The 18,464-nt window shown below is 44.8% G+C and overlaps 1 protein-coding gene across 1 annotated transcript in view; it reads right to left on the bottom strand.

The window, feature by feature from the left end:
* LRP1B (LDL receptor related protein 1B) overlaps positions 1–18,464 on the bottom strand; it is a 3,634,433-nt gene that overhangs the window by 770,953 nt on the left and 2,845,016 nt on the right. Inside the window, exons 45-46 of the mRNA XM_085647014.1 lie at positions 2,391–2,516; positions 1,472–1,600 (exon numbers count right to left, since the gene is read on the bottom strand). Of these exons, the coding sequence (XP_085503140.1) occupies positions 1,472–1,600; positions 2,391–2,516 (255 nt within the window). The remainder of the gene's footprint in view (positions 1–1,471; positions 1,601–2,390; positions 2,517–18,464) is intronic.

Below are 18,464 nucleotides of genomic sequence, written 5' to 3' on the forward strand. Positions count from 1 at the left end.
GCATTCCTGAAGCAGGTCCTCGTATTGCAAAACTCTTTTGACGGCAGCCTCAACGACGACGTAGGACTTTGCATCACAAACACCACAGTCTCTTCAGTATCAGGCAGTGCATGAAGCATCCTCGATGCACGGTTCCACATTGCTAGCACCCAAAATCGGCAGCCTCTTCGACGACAATGCAGGACTTCTCATCGCAGTCTCGCAACTGACGCATCCCCGACTAGTACCTTGCACGCCTCAGCTGCATGACACGTCCTTGATGTTCCACAACAAGGATTTAAGGAACTCTTTCTCAGCAGTCCCAGATATCCACAATTGGAGCTTTGTGCTTGATAGTGCTTTCTTCACATAAATCTTGCATATCTCTGGTTCTGCTTATTGGATATTTGAAATTTTGGTCTTGTTTTATTGATTACATTTGACTCTATGTTTCTAATCTTGTGTGGGGTCCTTTTCAGTTGTGTTACAGTTTGATGTGCTGCACAAATACTTCACACATTGCCTCTGAGTTAAGACTCACTGTTCTGTGCCAAGCTATCTGAGCTCAGGCTAATTTGGGGAGGCCTGTGACTCTACTCTGTCAAGGATTGTGGTTGCTGCCTGTGTAGGCTTTCACTCACCTCAACCTGTAACCCATTTTCTTACATATGTTGTAAACATTACAGCTAAATTAGAGAATAGATTGGACTGTCTTCTCACAGAACTATGTTCTTGCATAACTGATCATAGGATTATAGAATAACTTAGTTTGCTCATAAGTTTCTTGTAACTATAAAACCACTACATCAGCATTACAAAGACAGAACAAGTGAACATTGGTACTGCAATGTATATTATCCTCTTGATAAGCAGAGAGAACCTTTTAGAAAATGAACAAAAATGTGTCACTTCTTTACCATAAGATGAAACTTAAATGCATCCTTATTGTAAGAAATCCAAAGCCTGATGTAATTGAATTACAAATTTGTAATTATGTCAAAAAATATCTACCAAATTGATGAAACCACTTGCAGTTTCAAACATATAAGTGTAGGACGGAAGACAAATGTATTCTTATTATCAGTTAATCAGTTAAGAAATTTAGTTTGGCAGATTCATATTTGCACTTTATCCAGACACATTTTTAGAAATCAAAATTAAGCACAAGCAATGATGATGCTCAATTCAAAGTGAAAAAGGAGATTTGTAGTGAGAAGAAATTATTACAGTTTGAATTGTTTCTTAAACAGAGTGATACAGAAGAAATTGGTACATTCACATTCGGCACATAATTAATAATATTTTGGGTTTTCAGTCAACTTTGAATGTATGGTGGTAACATTTCAGTCTCATTCAAAGAGTGATTAGGACCAACTATAGGAAAATTACTTCTGGATTTAAGAAATTTAAAATGCTGGATGAATAAAAATCATATATTGATATCACAATGAATATTATTGATCCATGTGTTTTAACACATATCAGTACTTACCACAGTACAGTTGTTTTTCATCTGATTTATCCTTGCAATGGACAATTCCATCACATGTCAAGGTGTAGTCAATACATTCCCCATTGCCACATTCAAATTCCGTGAACATATTGCATGAAGAATTTTTAGCTAGAAAAAGGAATGAGTATTTGTTTGAACTGTGCATTTTTAAAACTATTTTAGCTGAAGCATTGCATGAAAGCCATTATACAGTATGACTTCTTTAGAAAGTTCTGCATTAAATGCAATAAAAAAACAGACAAGAAAAACATCACAAAATAGAAATACGTGACCAAAAACCTTATTAACAAATTACAGCCAAATAATTATAAAAGCTACTTATATCAAAATGCAAAATGATATACAAGCTTAGTAGTAATTGAGGGGAAATGGAACTCAAATATCTGATAAAGTTGTTTTACATCAAGGAGAAAAATTCTACTCTGTTAGTACTACAAATAATGTGTCCTATCCAAATATATTTGAAAATTATATCACTGTTTTATATTGTACCAAATCCTTGAAAATGACTTCATGAACCTTGTCTTTTGTGCGATAGCTTCTATTAAAAACATGTGATTCAGGGAAATTACCACTCATTCCAATTTATGCTAGATTAGGAGAATGAGTCAATAGCACATTTCTAAGTATTAATTTTATTTTATTACATCTGATTTACGTTATTTTCTATATGTTATGTTTGCTTAGCTTTCCGTGAGTTCTTTAACACAAATTATCAATGTTATCAATAATATACTTATTTAAATGGACACTGAGTAATTTAAATAGTTTACTCTCATAATTGTATATCAATTGATATTTTGATAACATATTTATTATCTTATCTCTATTACACATCATTTCCTATTCAATGAGGAACAGAAAATTCTTCATTGATATTCCTTATTGTTTTACTTACTCACACATCTGTTGTCATCAAGCAATATGCGATCCCCTCTACAGGAGCAGTTCACTCGACCATCAGGTGTCAGAAGGCATAAGTCTTGGCAGCCTCCATTTAGCAGAGTGCATGGAGATAGTTCACCTAAATAAAATATGTTTATAGGGAAGTGTCATTAAATGCATAATTTGGCTGTTAAGAACAACAAAATGAAGAAAGGGCACTCAAAGGTTGCAAGATCATTGAGGTCCAAAATCATTTCACAGGCTTACAATATTGTGTTTGTTGAAGAGAAAATCTAAACCACATGAAAGAATAAAGACTTGGTCCCAAACCATTTTAGAGGTATAATGTTCTTTGGGCCATATGCATCAACACATTTTCTCATAGACACAGAATGGGCAAAACCCTTTGATGCATCTGGCCCTTTATGCATATGTCAAGTATGCTTGATTCATGAAAGAACAACATATGTGGAAATATAGACTCCATGGCTGTGATGTATGCTTATTATGGATACATGACAACCATGTAGAGATGTACTTAGAATGGACAGTGTGAGCCAACAGGAATGTTGTCAGGGAAATAGAGTACAAGTAAGGAAACACTTATCAAACTGTAGCATTCGGTGTATTTACAGACAGAGATGTGAACACCTAGCTTACAACTGGCTGTTTTAACTGTAAGAGGTGTGCAGAATACAACATACACCAACATACTCCCTCAGGTATTTTACTGCCTCTGTTTGCTTTCCTGCTGCCGTCTCTATTGCCGGACTTGGCTCCGCCCCCATCGACAAGCGAACGACTCTGGATCGAGGGACCGGCCGGGCTTGGCTCCGCCGGTCTCGTAAACCACATCACCCAGGATCCCCTGGGCCAGGACGCCACTGTAGCGCCAGGAGGCGCATAAAGGATAGCCTGCTGCAGAGCCCCTTGTCTCCCTCAGGTGTTTTACTGCCTCCGTTTGGTTTCCTGCTGCCATCTCTGTTGCCGGGCTTGGCTCCGCCCCCATCGACAAGCGAATGACTCTGGATCGAGGGACCGGCCAGGCTTGGCTCCGCCGGTCTCGTAAACCACATCACCCAGGATCCCCTGGGCCAGGACGCCACTGTAGCGCCCGGAGGCGCATAAAGGACAGCCTGCTGCAGAGCCCCTTGTCTCCCTCAGGTGTTTTACTGCCTCCGTTTGGTTTCCTGCTGCCGTCTCTGTTGCCGGGCTTGGCTCCGCCCCCATCGACAAGCGAACGACTCTGGATCGAGGGACCGGCCGGGCTTGGCTCCACCGGTCTCGTAAACCACATCACCCAGGATCCCCCGGGCCAGGACGCCACTGTAGCGGGGACGCGCGCGGGACGCGCCGGGAGAAGCCCGGGACAAGGGTGGGGCCGTCTGCGGCCGTCAGAGGCCAAAGGAGGTCGGGTCGGGCTGCCCCTCTTGACGGATCCTTAAGCGTCTGAGGTGGGACTTCGTCTAGGCCATTTTAGCCACATTGATTATTGTATACTACATGTAACTGTATAGTCTGAGCTAGGTGCTATAGACTTGTTATTGCTACTGTTGTTATTAGGTATTTAAATAACAAACATAATATTATTTATTATCTATTTTTGTTAGTCGTGAATTACCGAGTTACTAGGTTTTAAATTTAAATATTAACTGTTTGTTTTCTTTGTTGCAATATGGGCAAAATAAATCCTCCTACTTCTCGGCCGGGCACCAGACAAAACCCAGCCTCAGCGTCCCAATTACCAAGCCTAACCGCCATTGATAAAATGCTCCAAAAAACCATAGGGGTAGTAGCAACTGCCATTGAGAACACCGAAAGACGTCTTTCTATTACTCCAGTCATACCCCCGGCATTGTTTTCTGTAAATGTCTCTTCAGCCTCTTATATATCATCTGATTCTCTTCTAGCCCCCTCTTTTGTTGGGCTTCCTTGTGCTCAGATAGGACAAGTTACTGCCCATATCGAGCCAGACCCTTCTAAATTGGTTATAGATCAATGGCCCCTAGTGACCAAAATGAGATATAAGTCCTTTCACAGAAATAAGAAAACCAACCAAACAAAAGAAAAAAAGTCAGCGAAGGCCACTGTTCCTGTTTCAGAACCTGCCCAGGACAAGCCAAATACCTCTTTTTCACCATTAGCCCCCCCCCCCCGATCTGGGTTACTCATTTATTTATTGACCTGCAAGCACAAATGGAACAGCTCATCAATTCACAGTTTAAAATGTTATCAAGTAGAATTGACAACATTATTTCCTTGATTAATAATAAGTGTCAAGGGGGAGCCCTCCTGTCAGCCTCATGCAGGAATGACCAGCCAACAATGGCTGCAGGAAACACTGACAATCTGATACACGATCCTAGCTCGAGCCAGGGGGTACGAAACACTTCCCAGATGTCAGGTTTGTCAACAGCAAACATCCCTGGATGCTCCTCTAACATGTTAAATCCTGGTCCTGTTACCAGCCCCAGGGTTTTACGGGATAAAGTTACCCTACCCATTTTGGCCCCTCCTTTATCCCATAATTCCCCTGGTAACCAACAGAGGGCGGGGGGCCTGGCACTCCAAAATTTAAATATTAACCCCCCAAATGATGGAGATTCCCGACCAACTTTTTACCCTCAGTTACCCCCCGAGGCCTCCCCATATGTGGTTGTGCTTACAGGTGTCCCCCCATTGTCGGGGGAACATGGTGAATCTCATACCGAGTTAAAGAACAAAATAATTCACTGGTTAAACCGACACAGACCCTTAATGAGAGCAGGTCAGGGGGAAATTCTCTTAGTTAGAAGAGTAACCTGGTTGGGGAGAAAACCGAAGGACATAGGTGGGGAGTGTGTGATTATCAATTTTAGGGACCCTGGTGTGGTTAAGCATAATTTAGATTGGGGTGGTTGTGGTGATATGGGTGAGATTATCCCTCTACCTCTGGGGTATTTTTATCCCAGGGTTTCCTCTCTTGGTGGATTTAGACCAATTCACAGTTCCAATGACACTCTGGCGGGCAATTATCAAGTACACATAGCAAATCGCTATAGTGCTTTGAGTTGCGTGGATTGACTCTTACAACTTCCATGGCCTATTACATCTGGCTCCCATGCCTTAGGGGTTTCTGAGGAGGTTGTAGTAAATAAGAAAGAAGTTATGAGACCAGTTTCTTTCCAATTAACTGGTCCCAACCTATGCACAAGTTTGCCGCTGGTGGGACTTGAGTTGGTCAACTGCGTAGAGTTTTCACCTATCCCTATTTCTCCCTCTCCCCCGCCCAGCCCTCTATCAGAGGCCTCCTTAGGCCCACTAGTGGGTTCCTGGAACGTGGCAGGGCTGAGCTCCAAGCAGGGTGTGCCAGAGTGGGGGGAATTGATGGACCAATACGATCTGTGTTTGTTCCAAGAAACCTGGATGCTCCATCCGCCGAATAGGGTGGGTTTTGCTTCATTCCACGTACCTGCGGTTCAGGGCCCTCGAGGAAGACCTTCAGGGGGTTTGTGTATCTGGGTATCTTTGTCTCTGGGGTGTTCGGTGAATGTAGTTGACTCTTGTTCCCCAGATCTCCTTTCACTTGCCCTTAGATTCTTGGATGGTTCATCATTGCTGGTTATTAATTTATATTTGTGTCGTCCCCCCAATGAGTTGGGGTTATCTATGCTAGAGGCCCTTGATGAGATTCTATCGTGCTCTCTTCCATCTTCTCATAGAATTATCGGGGGTGATTTTAATTCCCACTTCGATCCCCTGGTAGGGATTTCCTCGGTAACCTCGGATGAGGACTCCTGTTGGCAGATCCAGGAGTGTTTGAGGTACCCAGCTAGTGGATTATCGATAGTGGCTTTGCAGATTAACAAATTTATGGTAGCCCACTCTCTCAGGGCCTGTAATAGCAAATATGTTCCCGACGTCCCGGGGAACTTTACATTTAATAGAGTGGGAAAGCGTTCCACTATTGATTATATCATAGTAAATGTGGAATTCTGGTCCCAAATAAGGGCATTTCGTGTCATCCAGAGGGCCGATAGCGATCACAATTTTCTCTCTCTGGAACTCAAACCCAATCTGGGCCACTCCTCCGGAAGGGGGGAATTGGAGACCCTCGCTGACATGAATCTGACCCTTGTGGCGGGTTGAGGTTCTGTAGCGATCCGAACCCGTGAATTCGGTATCATAGTACTGACGCGATTTTGGTACCAATGAACCGCAAATGATCCATTGTATACGTGACAGTGTTTTCGCTGCGCAACTAGCACGAATTCACTGGAAACTAGGGCATTCTCTCTAAAAGTCACAGCATCCATTTTAGTTACGGCATCCATCTTGTTTCTTGCCCTCACATAGTCAATGAACGGACGATGACCCCGGCAGAGTCACCTTGTTAAGGACACGTAAGCTCGAGCCCGAGAAAGGCTGACGCTGCATGACTAGGCAGAATCAAGCTGCCTCCCTTGCCTGAGGCCAGTCCTGCTATACTGGTTCTCGTGTCCGTTGTCCTGACTGAAAGGCCGAAGACGATTGTCCTGCCCGTTTATGATCCATAAACACCTCTTATCCTACATTTCAATCCTTTGCACCTGGCACTGCTCCTTTCCTTCTGGGCTTTTACAATGGGGAGGTTACGATTTTTATGATGGGGAGGATCGGGCGAAGAATGAAAAACTGTCGAGAGGACCTGATTGAATACCGAAAACCCACAACTAATCATTGTTTGATATTTATTTATTTGTTTGGGATACCGGGTTGGGCATGAGAAATATTCGTGTAATGTTGCCCCGAGACATTTTTCTTGTATTTAAGAAGCAACCCACTTAATGCAATTTGAACAGTCTCGTAGATTCTGCCTCTGTGTGGTTCCTATGATTTCTGTGTCCCTGCAGTAAATAAACCTTGGTCTTTGACGCCGCCATCGAGAAGCCCGTGTCTCTGTTATTTGTGCACCAAGACAGGAGGAACTCAGGGGTCTTCGGGTGTTGTTTCCCTGACACCTCTGGACTCTTAAAAGTCCAGAACCTCAAATTGGCGCCCAACGTGGGGCGACGTCATCCGGTACCGGTCCAAAGCCTGAAAAGTTCGAGAAGTTTCGTGTGAAGATTCCGAAGGGAGGTACCCCGCTTCATCGATCCCTGCATGTCGTAAAAGTGGCCCGACGATCTCTTCCACGAGGGTTCCCGTTCCCAGACGGCTACAGAGGACCGCTGCCTTGACTGTCGCCCTGTCTTGGACCCGAGGTGCAGACCTTAGTACGGCGAGACGTAGACGGGTTCTCCTTGGTGACGTCTTCCATATTTCAGTTAAGTATTAAGTGGGTTGTGCTCAGTCCGGTTATTTGGATACGTTTGTTTTGGATTTGTAGATTATCATTGGTTGCTCTTGTTAGGATAATCTTTGTATTTGGTATTGGTTCATTTTTTTGGTAGGCCTAAGTTCTCTGCGCATTTTGGTTGGAATTTGTCTTTGTAGTCATGACTAAGGGTAAAAATTGTTTCTTGTCCTTATTACGTTGCAACGGGGATTCCCGGTTGGAGGATTCGTGTTCGGTTCCTCCGATTGGAACTCCTACATATGAGCTCTATTGTAAACATGGTGTGGGTCCTATTACGTATAATGAAGTATGGGTCCGTTATACCAAGAAAGATGGTGTCCTTAGTTGGCCACTGCATGGTAGTTTCGAAACGGAAATTCTAGATAATTTAGAAATGAAGTTGTTCAAGAAGAAAGCCCGGCCGGCAATGTTGATTCTTTTCGCGTATGGCGCAAAGAAGCCAAACAGAGAGGAATTAGGAAAACTAAGAAAGAACAGAAAGAGAAAGGGTTGACCTTAATGGAGTCTGCTAGGCAGCTGCATGTCAACGAGACCGAAAAAGCAATGGAGATAGAGAATAGAAAACATAATTTGGCGATTGATAAATGCTACCCTGTCTTGCCATCTTGTCCTGCTAAGCCGATAGAGGACCCTGAAAAGGATCCTCTGTTGTCTTATCTGTTGAGTTCACCTCCACCGTATGCACAGGGTATTACAGCACCACAGTTACTACCTGTTGTACAGCCAGCTGCTGGTCAGCATGGAATAGGTGCTCCACTTCCTTTGAATCCAGCTCCTGTCTTTCCCGTGATCAATGATCCTACGGCACCCCCTCTCCCTGGGTCGACTGTTCCGCCTTTGCCTATCGTTTCGCAAACCACTTTACCTGCTACTCCTACCCTTACCATATCATCTGCTCCAGCTGCCCTGTTCCCGAACCCTGTAAACATTCTGACTCCGCTTTCCGTTCGTCGGAAGATAACCGACTCTGTAACTAATATCTTAACTCCTCTCTACAGGTCTTTAATTGGGACCCCCGTTTCTGACTCTATACAGAGACGTAGCCAGCTTCCTGGTCCCGAGGAACGAGACACGTTAGATTCGACAGCTCTTAGGTGGATGTCGAAAGCTGCGAAGTATGATGCACGAAGAGTGTTAGACACATTTATGCAATGGAATGAACCGACTCAACGTTATGTTTTTGACGTGATGTGTTCTCTTGTGTGTGAAGAATGGGAAGATGATGACCTAGATACAGTCCCCTCTGATTTAATAAATATTCAGCAGAAATTCGCCGCAGGAATGGTGATAGGTTCAGAAGTAGGGAGAGCGATAGAATTGATTTTAGCTTATCGGGATGAGTCCCCTTTTAGGGCAACAAGAGACCCTGATGGTACACCGATAACTAGAAAAAGACGAGGTCAATATCCAATGAGGGAAGTTCCGCCCATATGGCGCGAAGCAGTCGCTGCTGATGGGGCTAATAATATTGTAGCCGCTCCAGCACAATTCCAGAGAGTGTGGATACACATCCCTTGGAAGCGAGCTGAAGTACTAGCAGTAAAACAAGCATTACCAGATCCTCGTAAGAATCCTGCTGGTTATTACAAAGAATTAACGCAGACAGTCCAAGCATGCATCATGAATTTGGCAGACATTGAAATGCTATTTGGTAATGTAGTACCACAGCCTATATGGGCCAAGATTCGGCAAGAGAACCACCCAGTCGCCTTAGGAGGTGATTGGCCAGCTATCGTAGCGGCAGACGCACAGCAGGTTGGCGGAGCTAAACCCGAACCTCTGATTGCTGACTTACCTGGCAGAATAATTAATCTGATGAAAACGCTGATGCCAGCGTTGCGAGTAAATTGGGATAAACTATCAGCATGTAAGCAAAAGAAGGACGAAAGCGTCTCTGACTTCTTCACTAGATTTGAAGAGACTTTCGTAGACCACAGTGGACAAGATATGAGTACCGAGGGAGGTCAGAGGTTGTTTGTTGACAAGTTCGTGTTTAATTTATTACCTGAGCTTAGTGACAAGTTAAAGGATTCAGAAAGTGCATGGGCGGTGTCGACGACAGCACAGATACTTGCAACTGCACAGTATTACGAGAATAGAGAGAAAGAAGAGAAGGAAAAATCAGAAAAGAAAACGAAAGATTTAAAAACCAAAGTCCTTTTGCAACAGGCATATCCGCCTCGTTCGAATCAGTCAGATTCACAGCAGCGACCCCAGTTTCAACAGCAGCCACAATTCCAGCAAGGGACGACACAAAGATTTAATTATAATTTTCCCCGGCAACAGTTAGCATGGAATCAGTGTGCCTATTGTAAAAAAGAGGGTCATTATAAGAATGAGTGTCCAGTACTACACCCACAAACTAGTGGTATCCCAGCTTAGAGATGTAATGTTGGGTTTATGCAAGCTCCTAGAGGTAGAGGGCGTGGTATGATGACACCACAGGCTGATCGCCAATCGAATTATTTCGACCAGCGAAATATACAACCTACGCAACCAGGTAGATCTCCACAGTATCATGTTGAAGATTACTACGATCATAATGAAGAGATTCATAGAAGCGAACAATAGGACAGCCGCAGGCAGAGAGAGGGAGTAGTATCAGTTCCAGTTGATCGGAGTGGACCTTATGTCGCAGTAGCTACCTCAGGCGTGGTCGAACCGTTTCTGTTGGATACTGGTGCGGCAAAAAGTTCAATCATGCATGCGAAACTCCCTGGCGCACCTTTGTCCGGCTTAACGAACACTTCAGTAGGTTTCTCAGGCGCCCCTGTTCACAATCCTGTGTCTAATCCTTTATCTATCTCTGTTGGGCCATGCGAGCTAGAAGCACCCCTTATCCTAACTACTGGTTGTAATGAGAATCTGCTTGGTTTAGACCTGTTGAAACGCCTGCATGCGACACTGTACTGTTCTCCTTCGGGAGTACAGCTCACATTAGGCAAAGGAGTCATCTCTCCGATGTACATGTCGATGGACAAGCTCCCACAGGAGCTACGTTCTCTCCCTGATACTCTTTGGGCGACTGGTCCAAACGATGTAGGCCTCTTGGAAATTCCCCCTTACGTGGTAAGTCTAAAAGCGAATATTAAATTTCCACGAATCCCACAGTATCGGATTTCGAACGAGGGTGAACGAGCACTCTTGCTGATTGTGAAAGACTTGATACAGAAAGATGTGATTGAGGAAACTAGAGGAAACGTCTGCAATAGTCCTGTCCTGCCGATTTTGAAACGCACTGACCCTTCCAAACCTCCAATCTACAGATTTGTGATTGACCTCAGAGAGGTTAACAAAATTGTGATTCCACAGTTTCCAGTGGTGCCAGATATCACTGCATTACTGACGTTGATTCCTGCATCGGCATCATGGTTTACGGTGATCGATTTGAAGAATGCCTTTTTCAGCATTCCCATAGCAGAAGAAAGTAGAGACATTTTTGGTTTCTCATTAGGAGGACGCAGTTTCAGATTCAAACGCGCTCCACAAGGTTATTGTGAAAGCCCTTCAATTTATAGCCAAGCATTAAAAAGTCAATTAGATGCTCTTGTACTTCCTCATGGTGTTGCTCTGATCCAATACGTAGACGATCTTTTGCTAGCCGCTGACGACAAGGAAACTTGCAAAGCAGCTACTATTTCTTTATTACGTCATTTGTCCGACTTACATCACAAGGTGTCACCTTCTAAACTGCAATATTGTTGCCAAGAAGTGACCTACTTAGGTCATCTTTTGTCAAAGGAGGGAAGAAGGTTGACCCCAGAGAGAATCAAAGCAATCTCGCAGATGACTGTACCAAGCACACAGAGAGAAGTGCGTGCGTTTTTGGGTATTACGTCATACTGTAGGCAATGGATCCCAAATTTTTCTCTCATGGCGAAACCATTGGTAGCTCTGACTGGAAAAGGTGTTCCGATCCCTTTGCCATGGTCTGATGAATGTCAACAGAGTTTCTCTGACTTACGTGATGCGCTGTGTTCAGCTCCTGTGTTGGGTACTCCTGACTACAGTAAGCCGTTTACACTATATGTCCATGAAAGAGAAGGTTGTGCATTGAGCGTATTAACGCAACAATTTGGCGACAAACAGCGGCCTTGTGCATATTTTTCATCCACGTTAGATCCGGTAGCCAGAGCATTGCCAAGTTGTTTGAGAGCCACAGCAGCAGCCGCAGTGTCTATTCGACAGTCTGCCGGATTAGTCATGAACAACATGCTAGTAGTCATGGTTCCACATGCTGTGGATACACTCATGAATCGAACGAAAACTCAGCACCTCACCAGTGCTAGATTACCAGGCTACGAGCTGACACTTTTGGCATGTCACATTCAGATCAAGCGATGCAACATATTGAATCCAGCAACGCTGTTGCCGACTGCTCAGGAGTCGAGTGATTCAGAGCCCCATGATTGTTGTTTCAGAACTGAAGAAGAGACAAAAGGTAGAATTGATTTAAAGGATACTCCGTTATCAGACCCAGACGGTACGTTATATGTCGATGGGTCCTGCTTTAAACTCCAGAATGGTGACGTGACGGCCGCGTATGCAGTTACGACTTTGAGTACGATTGTTGAGGCTGCAAGAGTGAGTCAGAATTCTGCCCAAGCAACAGAATTAATTGCATTGACAAGAGCGTGTGTTTTAGCTGAGGGAAAGAGAGTGAATGTGTTTACTGACAGCCAGTACGCCTTCGGCGTTGCACATAGTTTTGGACGTCTCTGGAAAGAAAGAGGTTTTCTCACGTCCCATGGAACTAAGATCCAACATGGGCAGTTAGTCAGCGATCTATTAGACTCCCTGACCCTACCGAATGAAGTTGCGATTGTGAAGTGCAGTGCACATCGAAAAATCACGGATGATGTTGGCCGAGGGAATGCATTTGCTGATGAGGTCGCCAAAGAGACGGCCAAGAACATGACGAGCCGAATGTACGTTGCCACGTCTGCAAGATGGATTGCTGAATCAGGAATGTGTGAGAATACGATTGACAGTGTGAAAGCAATCCAGAATGAGGCAACTGAAAATGAGAAGAATGAATGGAAGGAGAAAACGGGTAAAATAGATTCGAGTGGATGTTGGGTTGATCTGTCTGAGCAGCAACGTTGGATGTTACCCAATGCGTATGTACTTGCAGTAGTCACGATGGCACATGGAGTGGCGCACATCAGTTCGAAAGGGATCTGTAAAATGTTAGCTCCAGTATGGAAGAATGATGGAATCACTAAGTGTGCGGAGAGAGTGGTGAAAAATTGCATGGTATGCCTGATGCATAATCCTGGCAAGGGAACCCCAACCCCAACTGGTCATTTTGCTCCCCCTTCTTGTCCCTTTGAAGTGATTCAGTTGGATGATATCCACATGGACAGGTGTAACAATCTTAAGTATGTCCTAGTGGTAGTATGTGCCTTTTCAAGATGGATTGAGGCATACCCATTAAAGGATAACACTGCCATGTCCACTGCCAAAATCCTCCTCAAAGAGTACTTCCCTAGGTATGGTATGCCACGGATTGTTTGGTCAGACAACGGAAGTGAGTTTGTAGGGAAAGTTATGAAGAGTGTGTGTGCAGGCCTAGGAATCGTACAAAAATTCCACAGTGCTAATCATCCACAGTCAGCAGGTTTGGTGGAAGGGTACAATGGCACCCTGAAACTGAAACTTGCGAAAATTCAAGCTTCCACTGGTCTCTCTTGGCCAGACGCACTGCCTCTAGCTTTACTGTCCACCAGAGCGACTGTACACTCTCGAGTAGGGCTTAGCCCATATGAGATTGTGTTCGGCCGCCCTGCTAATGTTTGGGGAGTCCCTAGGCCAAAGGAATTCAAACAAATAGAATACCCAATGTTGATTGATTACCTTCATGATCTGACTGCTAAACTGAGCCTTATTCATCAACAGGTATTCAAATCCTTGCCTAAACTGCCGGAGAGTCCAGGTCATACGTTGAAACCCGGCGACCAGGTTGTAGTGCGGAATTTTGAACGCACTAGAAACCTTCAGCCAAGATTCGTGGGCCCGTTCCAGGTCCTCCTCGTAACCAGAACTGCAGTACGGCTAGCTGGAAGGAAGAATTGGGTGCACGCCAGCCACACAAAGCGTGTCCCTCTTCCACTCCCCTATGACAACTGGGTTAGACGAGGAATTGGTGTGTCCGAGACAGAACCTGTTCCTAGGCACATCCCTTTCAGTGATGCAGAGTACCTAACGGACCATCCACGAACTGAAACGCAGAACTTTGACACCTCAGCAGAAACCGCTCCTTTGAATCCTGAACCAAGTATTGCACAAAGTGAACACTTGTCACCTGTGGAGTCGAACATTTCTGCACCTGTAAACCAGCTATTTCAAGACCAAACAAGACCCGGAAAGTACAGATATAATCTACGTTCTCATGTTATGAACTAATGACATTGCATTATTGCCCTTCTGTTTAAAGACTGTAAAACTGTTTTGATCATACTGCATTCCAGTCAATCAGGAAGTTTGCTAGAATTTTTATTTTTTATTTTTTATGTTTCTTTCACCTTGCCATCTGGGTTACCGTAGGGTCGTAACGTGTGCCTTGTTTTAATTTACAGGGAATCAGACATTAGGTCGGTTTCTTCTGTTTGTCTTGGGAACCCCCAGGATAGACAGAGGTAAGTTTCTAACAGGTACAAACCATCCGTTGCGAACGGTTGTAGAAGATGGAGCTTCCTGAATTACGACGGGTTAAAGTCATAAATGTGCACAAGACAAAATTATATGACATATTGTACAGTAAATGTTTCCTAATGCAATGTGCTCTGACACTTCTGATTGTTTTTATAACTCTAGTAGGCGGAATTATTTTTGGTATTCAATTGATCTTTGCACCTGTTACGTCCAAGGTATCTCCCCATATTTCTGTTTCCCCAACTATTGGTACTATTCACTCTTTCCACCCTTTTCCTGCTCACGAGCAAGCTCGACGCTCTGAGTTTATAAATAACACTTTCATTCAGCTCTTGCACCAGCATCAACTAGTGGTTAACACAACAAACTGCTGGGTATGTGGCTTGATACCACATACCATGGACAAGGGCATCCCTTATTTGGTTCTGCCTTTCAGTTATAATGGATCATTCTGGGCATTTCAGACCATGTTCGCCTATGCTCTAGAGACCTACCCTCCACGACCTCCGCGTTCCACCCGGTATAACTCTGCTAATAGAGCCTTGGTAAAAGGAATCACTGACATGGTGAGAGATGTCAATAATACTCCGTACATTCCCAAGGATGAGTTGCGAGTTTACATGGGGTGGAACATTACAGAATATGGCATTACTCTGGGCGAGAACAAACGTAAGAGCTCAACTCCGATCTGGGTCGTACCCCACCAAGGTCAGGTCTGTTTGCAAGGGAATGGGAGGAATCCGAAAGCTCGACTGGGGAAGAGTGACTGTATTGAAACATACGTGTTCCCGTCACAATCTTCCCCTGCATTCTTAGCCGCTAAGGGTACCTATTTTGTTTGTCAAGACAGAGCATATACATGGCTGCCCGCTGACTTCTCAGGCTCATGTTATATCGCTCAACTGTTACCTCCGACATACACTGCTGCACCGGACTATCACAAAACGAGAGTTGTGAGAGGTGTATTCAGTAAAGAGGATACTGCTGGCCAAGAAGCAGGAGACTTTTTCAAAGGTTTCCTCCCGTTCTGGGGGCCTATGGTCAACAGTAGAAACCTGCGTCAACTAACACGAGTAGTTGAATCCACCATTATCGAAACTACAGGTGCCCTTAGTAACCTGACAGCTGAGCTTCAAGCGGATCGCCTCATGACGTTACAGAACCGTATGGTTCTTGACGTGTTACTTGCAGATCGAGGTGGGGTATGCAAAATGATCCAATCAAGTTGCTGCGTTTTTATCCCAGATAATGCGCCAACAGTATACAAGGCCATCTCTAAGCTACACAAAATCTCCGACTCCATTCATGTAGAAGAAGGTGACTGGTCACTTATGGGATGGTTCTGGAATCTGTTATCTGCATGGGGGTGGAAGATTCTAATGGTCATTGGTGTTACGTTAGTATTTTTATTCTCGTGCTGTCTCATTATTCAGTGTGGCCCTGCCTTATGTAGCGTTTGTGTTTCATCATGCGTAAGAAGACCACCTGTTTTCAGAGATACGCCACGGGATAGAGTAATGCTACAACAACATATCAGTGACCTGATGAACATAGAACTGGACTCTGACATAGAGTTAGTTGTTGCCTATGTAAGGGCAAAAGGACGGTCTGAGGTTCTGTAGCGATCCGAACCCGTGAATTCGGTATCATAGTACTGACGCGATTTTGGTACCAATGAACCGCAAATGATCCATTGTATTCGTGACAGTGTTTTCGCTGCGCAACTAGCACGAATTCACTGGAAACTAGGGCATTCTCTCTAAAAGTCACAGCATCCATTTTAGTTACGGCATCCATCTTGTTTCTTGCCCTCACATAGTCAATGAACGGACGATGACCCCGGCAGAGTCACCTTGTTAAGGACACGTAAGCTCGAGCCCGAGAAAGGCTGACGCTGCATGACTAGGCAGAATCAAGCTGCCTCCCTTGCCTGAGGCCAGTCCTGCTATACTGGTTCTCGTGTCCGTTGTCCTGACTGAAAGGCCGAAGACGATTGCCCTGCCCGTTTATGATCCATAAACACCTCTTATCCTACATTTCAATCCTTTGCACCTGGCACTGCTCCTTTCCTTCTGGGCTTTTACAATGGGGAGGTTACGATTTTTATGATGGGGAGGATCGGGCGAAGAATGAAAAACTGTCGAGAGGACCTGATTGAATACCGAAAACCCACAACTAATCATTGTTTGATATTTATTTATTTGTTTGGGATACCGGGTTGGGCATGAGAAATATTCGTGTAATGTTGCCCCGAGACATTTTTCTTGTATTTAAGAAGCAACCCACTTAATGCAATTTGAACAGTCTCGTAGATTCTGCCTCTGTGTGGTTCCTATGATTTCTGTGTCCCTGCAGTAAATAAACCTTGGTCTTTGACGCCGCCATCGAGAAGCCCGTGTCTCTGTTATTTGTGCACCAAGACAGGAGGAACTCAGGGGTCTTCGGGTGTTGTTTCCCTGACACCTCTGGACTCTTAAAAGTCCAGAACCTCAGGGTGGCAGACGCATCAGATGGGCTAGGTTTGTGCTAGCTCCTGGTAAAGTGGCCGAGCTCTATTCTTGTGTAGCGTCCAAACTAGCTGAGGCGTTTGACCTCCCTGTTGGGATTTACGATCCGGCCTACTTTGTGAATCTGAACCATATTCATTCCAGCCTAACTAACAAATTGGTAGACTTTTTTCATATCCCTGTAAATAATAGGCCACGAGCAAAAAAACAGGCTCATTGATTCCACAAAGCCTGTAGACTGGCAAAAAGAGCACTGGTCAATTCGGTTAAAACTGGCCTTGCCTCGAGCATTAGGCTGGCGAGAACTGCATATAAAGCCATAACTGTGGCGGCTAAGTCAGAGTGGGAGGAATTAAGATGGGACAACATAAAAGCGCTGGATAGGCATGACTATAGAGCATTTTGGAATTTAGTGAGATCAGGGTCGACAGAATGGATTTCCGCTCTCTCACCAAACTTAAGTGAAGAGGTTTGGTTAGCCCACTTTAGGCCATTGTACGCCCTCCTGAATGCTCCCTCGGTGGTGGACTAAGGCCCCTCTGTTGGGAACCCATTGCCTCCAGATTTGCTGGGGGAGGATGAGTGCTTTCCATGTTCAATACATGAAATTAAATTGGCCCTCAAAAGTTTGGCCCCGGGGAAAGCCCCGGGATTGGATAGAATCCCTGGGGATTTATTCTTGAGTGAGCAGCGAGTTTGGGATCCCTATATTTGGTTATTATTTAACGCCATTTTAAAAGGTATGGAAATCCCCGCAACCTGGTTGGGAGCTGAGATCATTCCTATTCATAAAAAGGCCTCCCCCCTTGATCCGGCTAATTACCGACCCATTAGTTTAATTGATGTCTTGCAGAAATTGTTTGCTCACATCCTATTAACCAGGTTGCAGAGCTGGATCGATGACCAACAAATTCTGACCCCCCTGCAAGCGGGCTTTCGCCGTAAGGTCTCCACTATAGACCAACTGTTTAGACTCCAGCTGGTTTTTTGGAAAACGGTGACCCTTGGGGCCGGCAGTTTGTATTTAATCTTTGTCGATCTCCGGTTTGCATTTGATCTGGTTCAGCGGGACAAGCTCTGGGCCATCCTGAGGGCGATGGGAGTTCCTATCTACTTGTGTAATTTATTTAAACGGCTACATCATGCCACTTTCGCTAGGGTGAGGTACGGGAGAAATGGGGAGCTTGCGGCTCCATTTCCAGTGGAAAGGGGAGTGAGGCAGGGGTGTGTGCTGGCCCCTACCCTTTTCTCCCTTTTCCTTAACAGTTTAATTGACCATCACCTGGGGGCACAGGATCTGGATTCCCCCAGTTTGGCAGCTCGGAAGATCCCTGCCCTGATGTTCGCTGATGACACCCTATTGTTATCAAAAACCTCCATGGGTGTACAGCGAACACTGGAGGCTTTTTGTTCATTTTGCAAATCTAGGAATTTGGAGATTAACCTGGCCAAAACCAAGTTCATGGTTTTTAACGCAAAAATCTCAAGCTTTTCTCACCCCCATCTGGATGGAGTGGCGCTGGAGAGAGTATCCACCTTCGATTACCTAGGTGTAACACTTAACGACAAAATGGGGTGGGGGCCCCAGGTCGCCAAGGCTAATCTGAAG

The sequence above is a fragment of the Triturus cristatus genome, chromosome 3_2, assembly GCF_964204655.1.
Source record: "Triturus cristatus chromosome 3_2, aTriCri1.1, whole genome shotgun sequence".
NCBI classification, from domain to species: domain Eukaryota; kingdom Metazoa; phylum Chordata; class Amphibia; order Caudata; family Salamandridae; genus Triturus; species Triturus cristatus.